The following is a 19,500-nucleotide window of genomic DNA, read 5'->3' as shown; positions in this document are numbered from 1 at the left end:
TAATTACCCTGTAAATTACTATGAACTATACCTTAAACATTACCCTGAAAAATACTATCATCATTACCATGAACAATACCCTTAAGAATACACTTAACAATATCTTGAACATTATCCTTATTATTACCTTGAACAATACATTGAAAATTACACATAATAATACCCTGTACATTACCGTGAACATTACCCTAAACATTACTATGCACAATACCCTGAAGAAAATCCGAAACTTTGCCCTGATAATTATCTTTTAATTACCCTGAAAATTATCTTGTACTATATATATGACAATTAGCATTACTCTGAACATTACCCTAAACAATACCTTTAAGAATACACTTAACAACATCTTGAACATAACCCTTATTATTACCCTGAAAAATATATTGAAAATTACCAATCATAATACCATGTACATTACCTTGAAAATTATCCTGATCAATATATGTTAGAATGAGACTTACCCTGAACATTACCCTGGACAATACTTTTACCATTACACTCAAAATTACCTTGTACATTACTCTGAACCATACCCTAATCATTACCCTGAACAATACCCTAAAAAATATCCTAAACATTGCCCTGTAAATTAAATTTTATATACCCAGAACATTACCTTGTAAAATGTATATATGACAATAAGCATTTCTCTGAATATTACCCTGAACAATACTCTGAATTATAAGCTGATAACTACCATTAACAATACCTTTAACAATACCCTGAACAATGCCCTAAACAGGACTCTTTTCATTACCGTGAACAATACCCTGACCATTAGACTAAATATTACCCCTAAAAATACCTTGAATAATACCCTGAAATATACCTTGTGAACTATAATAAACATAACCATGAAATATATGACAAAGAGCATTATCCTGAAAATTACACTGAAAAAAACCCTAACCATTAAACCTAAAAATACCCTGAATATTACCCTGAACAATAGCCTACACATTACCATGAATAATACCCTACACATTACACAGAACAATACTATGAAAAATACCAACAGCTTTGCCCTTATAATTACACCGTAGATTACTCTGAAAATTACCTTGTACAATAAATATTTTACAATAATCATTACCCTGCACATTACCCTAAACAATATTTTACCACTACCCTCCTAACTACCCTGTACATTAGAATAAACTATACCTAAAACATTACACTGAACAATACTTTCATCATTACCCTGAACAAACCCTTAAAATAACCTTAAGAATATCCTGAACATTACCCTTATTATAACCCTGAATAATACATTGAAAATTACCTTTGATAATATCATCTAAATTACCCTAAAAAATAAACTGATCAATATATATTACAATGAGCATTTCCCTGAAGTTACCCTGAACAATACGTTTACCATTACCATCATAATTACCTTGTACATTACTCTGAAAAATACCCTAAACATTACCTCTTAAAAATACCCTTATCATTACCCCGAACAATATAAGAATACACTTAACAATATCTTGAACATTACCCTTATTACCCTGAACAATACATCGAAAATTACCCTTTATATATCCTGTAAATTACCCTGACAATATTCAGATCAATATTGTTACAATGAGCATTACCTTGAAAATTACTCTGAACAATACCCTCATCAATACAATTAACAGTACCCTTATTATTACCGTGATCAATGCACTTAAAAAAACCCTTAACAATATCCTGAAATTTACATTTATTATTACCCTGAACAATACATTGAAAATTACCCTTTTTTAACCCTTTACATTACCCTGAACATTACCCTAATCAATATATGTTACAATGAGCATTAACCTGAACATTACCCTGATCAATACGTTTACAATTACCCTCCTAATTACCTTGTACATTACTCTAAACAATACCCTAAATATTACCCTGAAAAATACCCTTAACATTACCCTTCACAATACCCTCATCTTTACACTTAAGAATACCCTTAAGAATACCCTTATCAATATCTTGAACATTACCCTTATTATTACCCTGAACAATACATTGAAAATTACCTTTCATAATACACTGTACATTACCCTGAACATTATCCAAACAATACTATGAACAATACCCTGAAAAATACCCTAAACATTGCCCTGTTAATTATATTTTATTTACCCAGAACATTACCTTGTAATATATATATATATATATATATGACAATAAGCATTACCCTGAATATTACCCTGAACAATACTCTCAACTTCGCATTTCCGCGCAGTCAGATGTCCCGTAATCGTATTGAGTTACTATTAGCAAACTTGCATTTTGCAAATAACGAAACGATAGAAGAGGGGGACAGACTCGGAAAAGTTTTACCACTCCTAAACCTATTGGTAGATAGTTACCAGAAAGACTATTCAACAGGTGAAGATATTGTAATAGACGAAACATTGCTTCTTTAGAGGGGACGACTCATATTCAGGCAGTATATCCCAACGAAATCCCACAAATATGGTATAAAACTGTTTAAATTGTGCTCTACCGAAGGAAATAAATCGTCGGCGAAAGTATATTCTCGACGAGATACCAGCGGAAGAAGGCAAGTTGGCCTAGCGGAAAACGTCTGCATTGAACTAGCAGATAAATTGATAAATGAGGGACGAACTTTGTTCGTCGACAACTTTTTATACCAGTTATGAGTTAGCACTAAAATTTTTACAATTCAAGACGCATATCGTTGGGACTGTGCGGTATAACAAAAATTTATGCCGAGATTTGTAATGTCATACCCACTGAAGAAAGGTGATATAGTATCAAGAGAAGACGACAACGGTATTGTGGTGCTGAGGTGGAGGGACGTTGCGATGTTTTGATGTTAACAACAAAACATCCACCTATCATGACATCAACCACGGATTCTACTCATCGTAGACGTCCTCCTAAACAGAAACCTTTGGCGGTAATTGCTTATAATAATGAAAAAATGGCATCGACAGGAGCGACCAGATGGTGTCATATGCCACAAAGATACGGAAAAGTATCAAGTAGTATCGACAATTAGCACTACATTTGCTTTTGGGTACCAGTGTAGTAAATGCTCACATCGTATACCAGAGAGTCAAAAATAAAAAAATTAGAATAAGAAAATTTCGAGAGCTGCTTGTTGCCGAATAGTTGTCCCCGTAAAATTCAACTAGAACAAGAAACGTGTCCCATAAGCTGGAGATTCGTACGAATGAGCAGGGCAAGTCTGTAAGAAGGACGTGCGCCCTATGTTACCAGAAAAGGAGACAAACTGCTGAACGACAAGAAGCAAAAAAAAATGTAAAAAAACTACGACCTATTGTTCCAAGTGTCCGAATTCACCAGAAATGTGTTTACAATGTTTCAACGCACACCATACGAGATAGTATAATGCAATATGTTATCTTATATAAATTAGTAAAAATTATAGTATAATATGTACATTTGTAGTATTTTTATGTTGTATATCCTATATTTATATTTGAATACTGATTCCATTAAATTCGTTTTAAAAATCCACCTGAAAGTCGTAGTAACTTGAATAAGAAGAGCGTCACCCATATGTGGGGGCTCTAACGGAAGCATACCCGTAACCCAGATCTGGGTGACGTGACGACGAAAGTGTTAATAATTCTTACTGGCATGAGTTCGTTGTTTGTGAGATGCCATGATGTGCTTTCCTTGGTAGCGTGACCGGTGCATGAATTGGGCCGATGACTAGCTACCCGACGAAAGACAGTTGAGCAATGGGGGCCCTGGCTAAATGATTTATGATGTTAGGCCTGATAAGCTGTCCGTTGAAGTCTGCTCCAATGATCACTTCTACTACTCTAGGGGTGAGAAACTCTGGGTCAGCAAGGCTTAAGCCCCTCAGGTGAAGCCATTTAAGTTCGTGAGAGATTTTGCCATATGGCAGGATGCTGGTGACCGTCTTCAGAACTAGAGCCGAGATTTTTACTAAGAGTGGTCTATATTGGAGTGAAGGTCGAAGGTGACCACACCTCTGTTTTGAGATGACCTTCTTCCTTCAACTCCGTAGACGTCCAGCGTTGAGTGTCGCCGCTCAAGATTCAATTGTCTGGTGAGCCTTTTGGTGATGAACGAGATTTCTGACCCAGGATCAAAGAGCACGCGTACCTGATGTAACGAGGTCGATGAGAAGACTGTGGCTGTTGCTGTTGCCAGCAACGTGAGATGAATGAAATGTGTGTGTGGGAACGTCGCTGTGCGATCGTGATTATTGACGATCCGTTTTGACCTCCATGCGGTTGAGGCTTAGCATCTGCTGTCGCCTGAGCCCGGTAGAGGTTCTGGCTCAACGGACCACCTGTCGCCTGATCCCCGGAGAAGTCTGAGTGCGGTCTGGAGGTGTGCCGAAAATGCTTGAGAGGTCGGCCCCATGGAGCATGGTGTGATGCGAGCCGTTGCAGGTCCTGCAATGCCTGAGGCTGTTGCATTTTCGCACGTTGTGCCTGCCTAGGCAATAGCAGCACAGGCTTCGTTCTTTCACGATCCTTACCCGCTGATCGATTGAGTAGTCTCGCAGCTTCGGGCACATCACAATATAATGATCCTGCCCACAGCAATCACACGGATAAGCGAAGCGCGGATGAGCAGACTGAGCTGCCTGTTGAGTCGACTGAGTGCCAGCTTTGGTGAGTTGGCTCGGGACTGTTTAGAAGCCTGAGGAGCGCTGATGCTGGGCACAGTTGCCTTCGCAATGTTGAGCTGAGCAGTCGCTTGGGTCGCGTTCTCCTCGATGTTCTCCAACGTACGAGCCCGGGCCATGAAAAACTCCGTGAGCTGACTAGGAGGTGGAAACTCATCAGCAGATGTGAGCGATGTTTGCCATCTCTTGCGAGTGTCTCGGTCGAGCAGCCCACTGACGAGCGTCACCATGAGACACTTATCGGTGTTTTCCGTGGTGAGCGTTTTGAAAGCCTCAGTCATCTCGTTCACAATGTTGACCAGCTTGGTCAGTGAACTGGCTTACAGCTTCTGCATGGGCTTGAGGTTGAGTAGCCGTACGAGATGAGATTTGATGATCAGACGCTTGTTCTTAAATCGAGTATTAAGCATCGAACACGCTGCTGTATAAGAAAAAGAGTCTAGCGCGAGGTTGATGTTGAGCTCTGAAGCGTCATCTTGCATTACGGCCTTTAGATATTGGAACTTTTTGAGATCGCTCAGGTCTTAGCGATTCCCGATGACCGAGACGAACATGGCCTTGAAGTCTGGCCATTTGCTAATGTCTCCACCGAAACTAGGTACTGTCAACTCGGGTAGGCGTAAGCGGGTTCGAGCTTCAACTTCAGTTGAGGCGGCTGGTTGAGTAGGCTGCGTAAGCTGCTCCTTGAGACGTCCTAGTAAGCGCTTGACCTTGAGCGAAAACTTGCTTTCGGTGAGACTGAACTTCCGGGTAAAGTATGATTAATCATAATAAGTTGGGGGCCAGTGAGACACCAATCAAGAATGCTCTGTCCGAAAAGCCTAGTGCAGCTCTTCAAACTGTTTCAACATCATGGTCACTTCGGTCAACGCAATGTCAGCTGCTGGTTCTGTGGCTTGGCTTAGCATATCCTCCATCGACTCGACTAGCTCATTCTAAGCATGAACTCGTAAGAATAGCTCACCGCTGAGCTTTGACAGCGACTGACTTCGAGTTATCGCCCCTTGATCTTGAGTTTGGTTTGAGATGCCGAGCAGATCCGTCGACTGATTCTGCGACCCTGCTAGCGACGGTAATGAGTCAGCTGATCCCTTGGGAGCTGCATCTTTATCGCGCATGACAGGCATGGTCAAAGATCGGATGAGCCGGTACGGCAGCTATTTGATGAGCGGTTTAATGAGCATGCAACGCCGAAAAGCACACACGCACCACACGCGCAATAGAGACAAACCTGTGACGCGCACAAGAGAGAGAGAGAGAGAGAGAGAAAGAGAGACGGCACTATACATCGCAGCGCACGAATGCGAGAGAGCGAGAGAGATGGCACTACACGAACTTCACACTTCTTTGTATAATTAACAATCGTAAATGCTTGATCCGGCTCGAAGGACCAAATGTTGAGGAAAATAAAAAAAAAGTTAGATACTTAGCGAGCACTTTACAATAGACATGTTTAATTTTAAATATTTCAGTTACAATTAAGTGGTTGTCACGTGTTACCGTAAGTGAGACAGGTGAAAAGTCGGTTATTAGTAGAGTGAGACGGCTCAAGAGAGGATCTGGATTGTATTTATCCTCTAAGCAAGGCTTTGAGAGACTGTATTAATCACTTGAGTGGTCAAACAAATGATAGTAGATCCACAATGAGCAAACTGAGATTTCTTTCCGGTGAGCACGTTGTACGCGTAAGAAAACTTCGATTGTAATGGCTGCCGGAGAAGCCGGCGTTACGGCGAGTCTTCAACAGTCGCTGGGGAACGAGGCGTGACTTCATCGCGCGATAACTGTCAGGTGGCGCATTCCGTTAGGAACGCTCGTTCCCAAACAGACTCTAATACGTTATTTTCGACTTTCTCGAGTTCCAGTAGGCTCACTTTTGAGGTAGCTCTTTCATTTTTGTTTTTTTTTGCTATTAAACAAGATGTACTTTCCATATTTGATGTTTCACGTGCCTTTTTTTTGGTTTTGGGAAAAGCACAGATATCTAGTCTGTGTTTTTCTATTTCCCCTAGTACTTCCTGGTCTTTAATGTCTATGGAAGTTACATTCCAGCATCCTATTCTAAACGTTTCTATTTTCCATTTCTTTCGTATTCTTTTTCTCTTTGCTATGTCGTCATCATTATTTTTCGTCCTATCGAGACTACATTTTTAATTCTTCTAAGAGCACTTTATTTTTTTTTACCGAGGGTAGGTTTCTAGCCTCACGCTCGAATCCTCCAATTTAGTCTGGACTTTTGACCAACTAGTTATTAATTAGGCGGATTTCCAAACCTAAGAAAAATTTTAGTAACCTAAGAAAAATTTTAATTTAAAACAAGTGCGTATTTAGATATGAGAATTCAGACACTTGCGTGTTTTTAACGATTTAAAAAATATATTTTTAATATGAGTATTTTTTATTTTAAATATGTCTGCTATCTGCTTAATTAAAACCATTGATTTTCTATACTATTTATATTAACATTGAAAATACAGAGTGTTTTAAAATTTTTTTAAATATAAATATTTGTTATTATATTTTGGTATAACTCCGCCTGCATGATCGATGGGAGCATCGAAATTAGCGATCATGTTGCCGGTCCTAAGCCCAGGAAAAGGAGGAAGGTTGTTGGATCAGGCTAGCTCCCTACCCAACGTAAAAAAGAAATTTGCTCATAGAAACGAGATTTTGCCTCGGAGCAGGACGGATTCAAAGATGACGACCCAAGCAAAAAAAGGACAAAGAGTTAAAAAAAAGAACACATAATGCCTCTGGCTACCTGGAACATCAAGTCATTTAATAATAAAGACCAAGAAACCCTAAAAGAATTGAATGATAATAAAATTGATATATGCGCCTTACAAGAAACCAAAAAGAAAGGCAAAGGACAAATACAATATGACGACTACTTAGTGATCTATAGTGGTGTGGAAAAACAATTCGGGGCAAAAGAAGGGTAGCCATCGCAGTATAAAAAATATAAAAACAACATAAAAGAGTGTGATTACATATCTTCAAGAATATTAGTTGTAAAAATGAAAACAGAAGACCAAAAATTAAATATAGTGTCAATTTATGCACCAGAAGATAACAAACTAAAAGAAGAAAGAGAAGCCTTCTACGACCAGCTACAAAATATAGTCGGATTATTACCAAATAACCAACAAATAATAATCCTTGGAGATTTTAACGCTCGCATCGGAAATGAAATAATACCTGGAATAAAACAAAGGTTCAACGAAAATGTGTTAAATAATAATAGAGAACTTATGACACAATTGTGCACATTTAACAAGCTTAGGATTAACAACACATTCTATAACCACAAAGAGCAATACAAACTCACATACAGCAACACTAGAGGCTTCAGGTCAACAATTGATTATATTGTTACCAATAGATACGTCCAACCACACCAAATACTAGATATCAGGACGTTAAATTCCGCGAATGTAGGAAGCGATCATAGCCTGCTACTAGCAAAAATAAGAATGAAGTTTAAACCCCAAAGCAACCTTGCCCGAGCAACCCAAGAACCGAAAATAAACATCGAGTCACTATGGAACTTACCAACTAAACAACTATATGAGAACAGGTTGAAGGATAAAATCGAAATAAACCAAATAAAAGAAGAAGATAATATAAACACAGCCTGGAAGAAACTAAAAACTAACATTATAGAAGCTGCATATGAAGCCCTGGGAATACGAGCTGTAAAAAACCGGGCTAGAATGATCAAAACTCCTTGGTTCCGCCCAGAGATTAAGGAAATATGCAAAAGAAAGAAAATAGCATACCTTAACTATAGGACATTACGAACACCTGAATCATACGAAATGTATAGACGAGTCCGGAATCAAACAGCGACATTAGTAAGGCAAACAAAGCAACATCATTGGGAGATTTTTTCGAAGAGAATAGAGAGTGACTTTATGGACTCCAAAAACAAATCTGGCGATTTATTAGAAATCAAAGAAAGGAGGTCAACGAAATGATCGAAACAAATCAGATCACAAAAGAAACCTGGATTAACTACTTAACAGAACTCTATAAATCAGAAGAACCTAAAGCGGAACTAAGTACAACAGATATAGTAACTAAAAACGACATACAAATTGAGTCCAGTGATGTAGAAACAGCTATTCGGAAACTAAAGAATAGGAAGAGCTCAGGGCAAGATGGCATCCCAAACGAATTACTAAAATATGGTGGCCAACGTCTCACACAACAGTTAACATTCCTTATCCAAAAAATACTATGCCAACACAAAATACCTGATGAATGGCGAACCAGCACAACTATAGTTATGTTTAAAAAAGGAGACAAAAAACTACCTACAAATTACAGGGGAATAAATCTTTTAAACACTTCATTGAAACTAACAACAAAAGTTATAACGAATAAAATTAACAGCCTAACGAATCTAGAAGACGAACAACAGGGATTTAGATCAGGTAGATCGTGCACAGACGCGGTTTTCATCATAAGACAGATAACAGAAAAATCAATTGAATACAACAGACCAGCATATGTGTGTTTTATTGATCTGGAAAAGGCATTCGACCGTGTGCAATTAAAGGATGTTATACACCTCCTTTATAACCGGCAAATTCCGAATAATCTTATCAAGACCATAGAGAACATCTATAGAAACAATAAGATCCAAGCAATGATAAATGTGCCTTGAATGAACCGATTGATGCAGGTCGTGGTATCCGACAAGGGGATTCCCTAAGTCCCCTGCTTTTTAACATCATTATGGACGAAATAATAAGAAATGTAAGACTACTAAAAGGATATAAAATAGGCAACGAAGAAATAACCATCCTATGCTACGCTGATGACGCTGTATTAGTGGCCGAAAATAAGGATGATCTACAACGTCTATTACACCGATTTAACTGCATACCAAAATCATTCAATATGAAGATATCGGCCCAGAAAACTAAATGCATGACAACGTCAAAGACACCGTTAAGGTGCAAACTGAAAATTGAAGGGAAGGTTATTCAACAGGAAATGAGATTTAAGTACCTAGGAATAGAAATCTCAGGGTATGGTGATGTTGAAGCAAGGTAAGAGAACAGACAATGAAGGCATACAGAATAGCGGGTTGTTTGAATGACACAATATGGCGAAACAAAGCATGGATATAGAAACCAAAGCAAGAATCTACAAGGCAATGGTAAGACCTATTATGACATATACCGCATAAACTCGACCAGACACAGCGAAAACGAAACAGTTACTAGAGAAAACCGAAATGAGAGTTCTTCGCAGAATAGTTGGAAAAACACTACTGATCGAGAGAGAAGTTAAGATATAAGAAGAACATGCAAAGTGGAGAACGTTAACGAATGGATACTAAAAAAAAAAAAAGAATGGAACGAACATATTAACAGAATGGACAACGGAAGAATCGTCAGAATTGCACGGGAAAAGTCACCGGTTAGCCGCAGAAGCACGGGACGCCCACGAAAACGATGGAGCGACAATTTAACAGTGCAATAGGCAGAAAAACGTCGTTACGAAACAGGCAACTTGCCTAAACTAAAGAATGAAGAAGAAGAAGAAGATATTTTGGTATGCCATAGGAGTATAACTTCTTCTGTGCGTCCACAAATACATATTTCCGTGTTTTTTTATTTGGTTTTTTTGTGGTAATAATAAACCTTTCGTGGATTACGTGAATATTTGATGAGGACAATATCGAGCGTAGAGGATAAAAAAAATGACTTCGGACGAAACAATATTAAAGATTCAAGAAAGCTTGAGAATGATCAAATAACCTTTTTGATCGACCGACGCCTTGAATCGGTACTCCAATGGTTTTTTTTGTCGTGGAAAAATGCCTTCAAAGGTGAATGTTTGAAATCGTTTATTCGTTAGGAATGAGGATAGGTGAAATAAATTTAAATATATTTTTTGAGCCCAGTCAGTACTGAAAAGTATACTTTATTTGGCTCGTCAGGGAAAAGCCTTACGGCATAAAAACCCTGGTTAAAGTATACAGATGTCGATGAATGTTGAGTTAGCTTGCTTATCGGCAGCTATCAAAGGTGATGATATATCAAAGGCAGAATAGAATTCTGACCACGTGTGCCTTCTTCCTTTGTGGCTTGTAGTGCTTCGCTGATATCTTCGTTGCGCAGAAGTGTAGCTCTCTTCGAAGTGATCGCTCGCAATTATCGTGGTAGAATATGACGAAGCGCGAGAACACACAGCTTTTATAGAAAAAGGCGATGCAAAGTGCTGGTCAATTGCCGAAAAGAAAATACCGTAGATGTCGATGCATATGATTGGCCTAACAGAAGGGATGGGAGTACGCGCGCTAGAAGAACGAAGGCGCCCTTACAAACGAATCGCGGTGCACCTTTGTATTTATCACTGAACTGCGATGCTTCTTATCGCTATGTCTAGCTCTTTTAGATTATTATTTAAGGACATTCCTTCATAGCCTTATGTCGCAAGACTAAATTGTCCTTTCTGCATTTCGAGAGTAATCCAGTCGCTGAAAACTCTTGTGTTTTTGGACAAAACTATGTGTATATACGTATACGTTAGTGGAAAATGTGTTTCGTAAACAAGTGAATAACTTAAGTCAAAAAGAGGCGAAAAGAACCACAAACGTCGAGAAACAATGTAATTTTACTATATATTAATACTAATTTTATTCTTAAAAGTACACTTTTAACGTTTTATATTTCGATTCATTTCATTTCATATTTCGTTTCATATACGATATCATTATTATCTTTTTCCAAACTAAGATACAAAATTTGCATATATAAAGAAGAAACAATGAGGAAGAGAAGAGACTGATTAAAAGTAGGTAAGCGTATACTCAACGAAACTTATATAACTCTTGTATAATTTTACAGGATTTTTAATCATAGTTATAAAGATATTGTTCGAATTGCCGTATTTCCTTTTCTTGTGGACTCCCTTCTTAAATTCGTTGCTAAATAGTTTTAAACACAGTCATAATTAATAAGATATAAAACTTGCATATAAAAATAATAGTAATATATATATAATAATTATAATTATAATACCAGTGAAAATTAAAATAATTATACTATCGTAAGAGAGTTGATCGAAACAAAAAATAGATAATGTCATTATTGACATAAAAATAAAATTAATTACCTCGTTGTCGATCACCCTAACGAAGATATTTTTCTCGTTGTCATTTGGGGAATTATCTATTAATATTTGGCTTACAGCGATTACTGAAGAGTCTAGGCAAAGTATAGCATTTAGTCGTATTAAGAACCATGACATCTTTGTGTTATATAAATTTTTGAATTTGGTCTCAGCTAGTGTATTTCCCAAAAAATTAGGCAATAATATAAATAATCCATGAAGGGAAGATTCTTTTCTTCTTTTGCATAATTTTTCCACATTAGTGTCTCCTAAGCTATCTTCGTCTAAGTCGAGCGAGGAGAAAATGAAGAATTTTACGTGTGATTGACAGTGCTTTCTGCTATATTTATCGAGTATTTCAGTAACTTTAAAATACTTTAACGAAAAAATTGACGAATCCATCTTCGTTCTCTGTAAATCGAATATACCATCGAGTTGACCTATAGTTAAAGCTTCTTTAAATATTTTGTCAAAGCTTGTGGCATTGTTTAAGTCAACCTCTTGTCGAACAATGATCGTTGCTCCATATTCGCGCTATTTAATTATCAAATTTTCGTTATTTTGTTTTGACATATTAGAAACAATGATAAATTTTCTAGCTCCTTGTTCGATCATCCATTCGATCAGTACTTTTCCAAAGATATTAAAACCGTCGATAACGAGGTAGCATTTATCGCTATGAAAGAAAAGTTGAGGAATGAAGTTAGAGAATTTTTTTTCTTCTTGCAAGTTGACCAAAACCTGTAAAAAAATACATTCGTATCATAATTGTCAACAAATCGAACGTATTATTTCATAAAGTTTATACCTAATTAATTACCTTTCCGTAACGTTCACAAGCCTTAATTTTTCTTTCTTCTGTTGCTCCTTGAATCATAATTCTTCGTGATATAATTGGTTTTATTATACCCGTTTGTAGAGCTTTTCTCATCAATTCCGCTAATTCTCTCTTTCTTTTTTGTGATAACTTAATAAGGTCTTGTAAACAGTAACTATATACACTTATGAACCGTAATAAATTAGATAGTGGTAATGGATTGTAATTAGACCCTTTAAAATCGTAAATCATTACCAATGTTTTTATTTTTAACAAGTCCAAACAACTTTCCGTATCGTCTAAGATGGAATAGTTTGCAACTACAAAATCAAAACCTTTGCCTTTCGTAATATTCATAATATTAATTGTATAGTCTTCAACTTTGATAATATTAGACTTTGGTAAACTTGGTCGCAACGACTCGATCACCCGTTTTTTGCATCCGTTTCGTAAGTAGTGTAAGCATCAAAATTATAAGATAAGGATAAATTTATGAGAACCTGTCCTACGTCACTAGCACCATAATGTACTAACACAGTTTTAATTTTTTTAAACCTCCAAGTATCCGAATGCAAAATGCAGAAAGCCTCCAAATATGCTTGTGGAATTGTTGAAGCATCTTCGAAGCTCATAGTGTCTGGAATAATCCAAGTAAAATCTGGATCGGCTGAAATTTCATTACTTATAGTAAAATTATCAACTAGTCCCATTACTCTACGACCTTTCTCATCTGTCCCTGAATATTATGTAATAGATATCTGTGATTCTAGGCTGACATCATTTTTTAACCAATATTCGTATGCACCTAAGTAAATGCAGAATATTTTACTTTCACCATCCTATTATTTTTTTCTTTATTCAATGATAATTTTTCAATCCATACTAATGAGCCTGATTTATTAATTTTCGCTTGCCAACGCATAGAAGAAGTAGACTTTACTCGCAATGGCATCCATCTGTATGTGCCTCATACCCCGTTTGGGGCTAATAACTTTTCACGAAGATTAAGTTTTATTTGTGATTCATAGAATTCATTTTAAAGTGAGAATTTCGATGACTTAGCTTCTTGTAGATCAAAAATTTGAAGTTTTTAATACGCTGGTTCTCCTTTTATATCTCGAAGTATCTCAAATATATCATTATCGATAATAGTGTTAACCACAAATATAACATTGTCGTATTTTGTGTCTTGTAAGCAGATTTTTAACCTATCTAAACAGTTTTCGTGGTTCTTAACGACAACAGTTTTTCCTAAATTTCTTTCTTTATGTAAAAGAAGAGCTGTACGACAGAGAGCAATTTTTATTTTCAGGACGATGTTTAATCCCACATTTTTAATACAGAAATCGCATTATCTTCCTTTTTTTGAATGATTGTCAATAAAAATGATTCTTTACCGAGAGTACTAATAAGTCTTCTTACATCGGTATAATGCGCCTTATTTATAATCGTTAAAATATAATTTTCATGAATTGTCTTATAGAGCAACTCTCTAGCAATTAATTTTATATTGAAATTTTTCCTCGTCCTTTTTATGATATTCTCGAGAAAATCCAAAATATTCTCATTTTTCTTTTTTGACTCATTCGTTAACAATATCTTTTCTTCACTGTTCATGCTAATATTTTTGGAAATTAATCCTAGTACTGCGTTTAACACGTCGTCGATATCCATCTTTGTTTTATTTATATTCTGGATAAACCGAAGTTCATCCGCGACAATTTTCCAATTCCTGTTTTTAATATTATTTATTTAAATTGGATTCCACTCATTGCATTCCGGGGCAAGCAATTACGTTTGCTCGTTTTTCAAACTTCATCGGTAAAGCTACGAAAAAAAATCAGTATAGTTCATATAGTTTGTTAAACTATGATACATTACATTATTTTTTGTCGAAACATTTATAAACACGATATTTAAATAAGTGATCAGAAAAATGTTTTTTAGTAATATAACAAGTTTGATGTACGAGCATATTTGGTGTAAAAACTATTTTTATGTCGTTTGAAAAAAAATTTACGTATTAACTTCTTGCCTACTAGTCATTTTTGTTTTAACAAATTGTCTATTGTAACATTTCCTAATTTTAAATGTTAGTAATTATACGTTAAAAAATTGTTGCAGATTATTATTGTTAAGGAACATTCATAAATAATGCATTATGAAAACATAATTTAATAAATATTATTAATTTTATTTTTTTATTCTTTGATTGTAAATAAAGAAAATTAAAATTTATTTATTTTTAGTCCAAAAATGCTCTTAAGATTCTACACATTTATTTCAGTTTTTATTTACGTGGTAAAGAATTTGAAGAGTTTTAGAACTTTTGGTCTATATTGTATCATAATAATCACGAGTAAGTTAATATTGGGTTTCAAATTCTTACCATAGTTTTCTTTCATTTTTTCTGTTAATTGTTCCATGTCGATGACGAGTTTCTGTATCCTACTCGGTACCAACATATTTTTATTCCTACTGCTGATAATATGGACTGGAACTAATCCTTCTAGTAATAACCTCCAGTCTCTGCTCCATTTAAGCGTTCCATTGGAACGCGATGTAGAAAGTCCGCTAATAATATTGTAAGATTCTTCATACTGGTAACCATGTAAAAGTAGATTAGAGTAAATATTTTCTTCGTCTAAAATTTTCGTTTTTTCTTTTAGTAAAATGATTTCTGGAATATCTTCCTTCTGTGTTTCTGCTAAGCGAATAGTTCCAGAAACTATCATAATTTCATCTTTAGTTTTTACTTTAAATTTTCCTGAACCTGAAAATTTACATTATTTCAAATATTGTTTTAAAATATTATATTTAGAGGATTGCTATTTATACCTTTATATCATAATAATTAAATGAATTTTGACATTTCTAGATACTTCTAGTAATTTATTGTAATAATAATGTTCACGAGTATAAAAAAGTTATTAGTCTTATTTGGTATTAAATTAAATTCGAGTACATATTCATAACTTTGCCGTTTATATAAAAATTTCGTAAAAACTTGTATTTATCTGATTCCAAATCTACCAGTTTTTCTATTTGTTGAGTTTCCCAAAATTTACCACTTTCCACGTGCCTGTAAACATACACAATAATAGTTTATAGCATCCATTTGAAAAAAGTCTATTTTGTACATAATAATCAGAACTGTGTTCCCATCGAACAAGAGGAGAAATTGATAGAGTTTCTCTAGAAACAGGATAAAGCACCCTCGGATAGAACTTTCCTGACGTAATTTGAAATTCCAGATTATATAGCTTTCCTAATGTGGATAAAATAAAAGTTGCATTGTCCTTATGGCCTCGTTTTGTTAATGATAAATTAATGCAACCAATATCCAATGATTTTCTTAGAATTGCCTAATAAATGACAAGTATTAGGTTATTGCATTTAAAAAAACTGTATTCAAATATTAATTAAAACAAATAAACCTGTAAAAGTCCATGGGGAGAAATTTCAATCGTTATAGCGTTTTTTGGTAACATTGTTAATATTTCTTCGAATAAGACAGGAGAAAGAGATTATTCGTATGATATTCTGGTGAAGAAAGGTGAGCTTTCGTTAAATGCCACTATTTTTTGGAATAGACGTGCATAGCCAACGGTTACTGCGATTTTTTTGTTGAGAGATGACTTTTTTTAAATATTCTAACAACTTTGGACCAGCTGGAGAAATGTACCGACTATGAAAAGCAATATTACTAGTCGGCACGGTTTTAGCAAATATACCTTTACTGTAAAAAAAAAAGGTATAGTTTCAAAATTTTTATTTTTAATGTTATCAAAAAATATCTCCTAAGCATTACCTGTAATTCTTTTACAAAAGCTTTTATGGACTCGGTAGGTCCACTTATGGTAGAACTGTCGGGTCCATTATGACAAGCAATATCAATGTCTTCAGGACAGAAATGCCGCAACTGTTTGTAACCGAGACCTACTGCGGCCATCGTTCCGTGTATCAAATCACTTTCTACTGAAGCCAAACCACGAGAAAGAGCGCTTAAAATCATTTCCTCAGCAGTAAAGCAACCATCTGCGTAAGAACAACCCAGCTCACCAACAGAATGCCCGATCATGTAATTCGGTTTCACGCCAACAGCATATAGAGTATCTACCAGACAAATCTACGAACAATTATCCGAAATTATTCATTTAAAAAAAAGAAAAAATATACACTGCTGAAGGGGAAACATTAGAAATATTATTACTTGTATTGCTGCTATTCCCAGAAAGCAATTTATAATATTATCGTATATTGTTGGATTTATATATATGCTCAATATATAATATGCTCAATATTGTAACCTCGAGGTCTTAAAACTACATCACATTTTTTTATTGCTTCGGCAAAGATTGGTATTTTCATTAGTGATTCACCTAAAAGAGAATCTTACATTTAATATATACGAGAGAGAGAGAGAGAGAGAGAGAGAGAGAGAGATGTAACATTTTTTTAATTATTTAAATATAAAATTTGTAGTACCCATTCCGGTCCATTGTGATCCCATCCCCGAAAAAACGAACCAGATCTCTCGAGAATGAACTGACAAATTAGCTTGAACCATTTCTATTGAATATTTGGAATCAGCTGCTTCAAAATCTGGAATTACTGTATACCCAGAATACAGAGAATTGGAAAATGGTTTCTCAGTAATATCAGTAATTAATTGAGCCAATTCATCATCTCCTCTGTTCGAATTTAACCAAACACAAATAGAATATAATTCACGATTATTTTGCTTAATCAGTTCGGTCGTAAAATAAATATCTTACAATATCAAAGATCGACAATATCATTTCCTGAGTTCGACAAGAAGCTACAAAAAGTCGTGGCATATTATATGGTGAAAGTTTTCTCCTTTGCTTCTTTTTTGAATGACATTTTAGGATATGTGAGAGAAGAAATCTTTTAAAGCGGCTGTGTTACAGCAGCGTAACAACCCATCCAAGGTGTTGGTTCTGTAATTACTTTTACGCGTCCATCCTGAAGGAATTGGGCCTCTTCTGGAGGCTCAGAATAATGAAGATTCGGAGATATAACTTCAGTCTCCATAGCAATTAGTACCTAGAAATAAAAAATAAACAAATGTTAAATATTAAACCAAATTTGCGTTGTTTTATATTTAATTTTGTCTTTTCATTAAATTTACCTTGATTATCGAATTTATTGCATTATTATTATAAGCGTTACCAATGTTTGACTTAACAGATCCTATTAAAAGAGGATTAGAGAGACTTCGATCTTGACCATAAACAAGATCTATTGCCTTTAATTCTTTAAGATCCATTGATTTGATTGCTGTACTATCGGCCTCGATGTAAGTTACGTCGCTTGGTTTTAGACCGCAGTGTTTCAATGTCTGTTTCATTATTTGAGCCTGAAATTCGGCTGTGGGAAAAAGACACGTGTTTCTTGGAATTGCTGCAGTGTACTTAACAGAAAGATTAACGACCTCGGCATAAACTCGCTTTGCATTTTCAGCTCTTTGAAGAAAATTGTTCCTATCGAGTTGCTTCTCGTGAATCCAGACGCTTTCTTATCAAAAGATCTATTTACCACGTCTGTTGACAATAAACCTAATAATAATGCATAAAACAGAAAATTATTTTAAATTACGAAAATATTTAACTTGATGTTCTAAGAATTTAATTATCATTGAAAAAAAAATATAAAAAAACTGCCTTTTTGTCTTTACATGCAAGAATTGGAATAATTATACCTAGTATACTCTTATTTTACCTAAATTATACAGTTGGTAAGATGTTTGGGGAAGTAAGCTTAAGATTCCCCCACTAACAATAGCGTAATCGCAATCTCCAGCTTTTATAGCATCGTACGATTTTTGAATTGCTAATGAGCTTGATGTGCTGGTTGAATCGATAGTGCAGCTTGAGCCAGTTAAACCCATACAAAACGAGATCCAGTTTGCTAGCAAACCACGACAATACCCCAGTAGACTCTATCGATTCTCCTATAATGAAAATAAAAACAATTGCAAATAGAATGATTTTACCTTTAAATAAAATCCATTAGATCATTCTATTTACTTACTTGAGTTTTATCTTTCATTACATTACTATCTGACTCATATAAACTCAATACTCCGTAAAAATTGGTTTTCTTGTTCCGTAACTCTACAGGATTTATTCCAGCATCAATGATCGCTTCAAACGTAACTTCCAATGCAATTTTTATTTCTGGCGCCATAAATTTTGCTTGAATTGCTCTAATTCTAAAAAAAAGTTATCGAATTTCGTTAAATTAGAAATGAGTCCTAAACGCGATGATACTTTACACGAATGACCTAAAAATTAATAACTTAATGAATCAAAAATTACGCACATTATAACATTTTATTTCTGTATAAAAAAAATTAAACATATTCTTACTTAATTTAAATCTTGTATTATCCGCAGATACGCAATCTTCTCCATTTAATAGATTTTCCTTTAAATCATTGATATTGATACTCTTTGGAAATTTTCCCGATATTCCAGAGATGACTGCACTATTGTCCAAGCCTTCTAAATTCATATTTGCAAAATGTATCAGCACGAGCAACACAATCAACCACTAATTAGTATAGCAAATAAAGCTATTCATTCAAATCGCTGTTTATATAGCCTATCGAATAAGTCTAATTTAAATTGCTAATTATGGGATTTAGTTATGCAATTTAAATGCGTTTACTATAGATTAGGCTGCATTGTCAATGCCGTATTGTATAAAAAAAATCTTTCCTAAGGCTTCCGATGACGTTTGATTTCTAAGTTTTTTTATATAAAAAAACTGGCGTGTGTACTTATGTACGCATGTCAGAAGTTATACTTCATTGGCGTACCAAAATAAATATAGCATCAACAACTTTAAAAATAACTGCAAAAAAAATAAGTATAAT

At 35.1% G+C, this 19,500-nt stretch overlaps 1 protein-coding gene and 1 pseudogene across 1 annotated transcript; one reads left to right on the top strand and one right to left on the bottom strand.

The window, feature by feature from the left end:
- The first annotated feature begins 2,240 nt into the window (after window positions 1-2,240).
- On the top strand, window positions 2,241-3,239 carry LOC122522760 (annotated as a pseudogene).
- Window positions 3,240-18,154: 14,915 nt separating this feature from the next.
- On the bottom strand, window positions 18,155-19,136 carry LOC122522759 (fatty acid synthase-like). The gene is made up of 5 exons (XM_043644033.1): window positions 19,023-19,136; window positions 18,893-18,906; window positions 18,654-18,834; window positions 18,400-18,561; window positions 18,155-18,178 (listed from the first exon to the last, which is right to left on the bottom strand). The coding sequence occupies exons 1-5, from the start codon at window positions 19,134-19,136 to the stop codon at window positions 18,155-18,157; spliced, it is 495 nt and encodes a 164-aa protein (XP_043499968.1).
- Between the last annotated feature and the right edge of the window lie 364 nt (window positions 19,137-19,500).

This window comes from Polistes fuscatus, unplaced genomic scaffold, assembly GCF_010416935.1.
Source record: "Polistes fuscatus isolate 324 unplaced genomic scaffold, CU_Pfus_HIC Scaffold57, whole genome shotgun sequence".
Lineage (NCBI taxonomy): Eukaryota > Metazoa > Arthropoda > Insecta > Hymenoptera > Vespidae > Polistes > Polistes fuscatus.
This window is presented reverse-complemented; position numbering and strand designations above follow the sequence as displayed.

Excerpts from the sequence above, each read along its gene's own strand:
- LOC122522759 (XM_043644033.1), bottom strand. The coding sequence starts at position 19,136 with ATGAATTTAGAAGGCTTGGACAATAGTGCAGTCATCTCTGGAATATCG. Across the intron at positions 18,562-18,653 it reads TAATGAAAGATAAAACTCAA|AGTCTACTGGGGTATTGTCG; the intron begins GTAAGTAAATAG and ends GAGAATCGATAG. Across the intron at positions 18,179-18,399 it reads GAGATTGCGATTACGCTATT|GTTTATTGTCAACAGACGTG; the intron begins GTTAGTGGGGGA and ends CATTATTATTAG.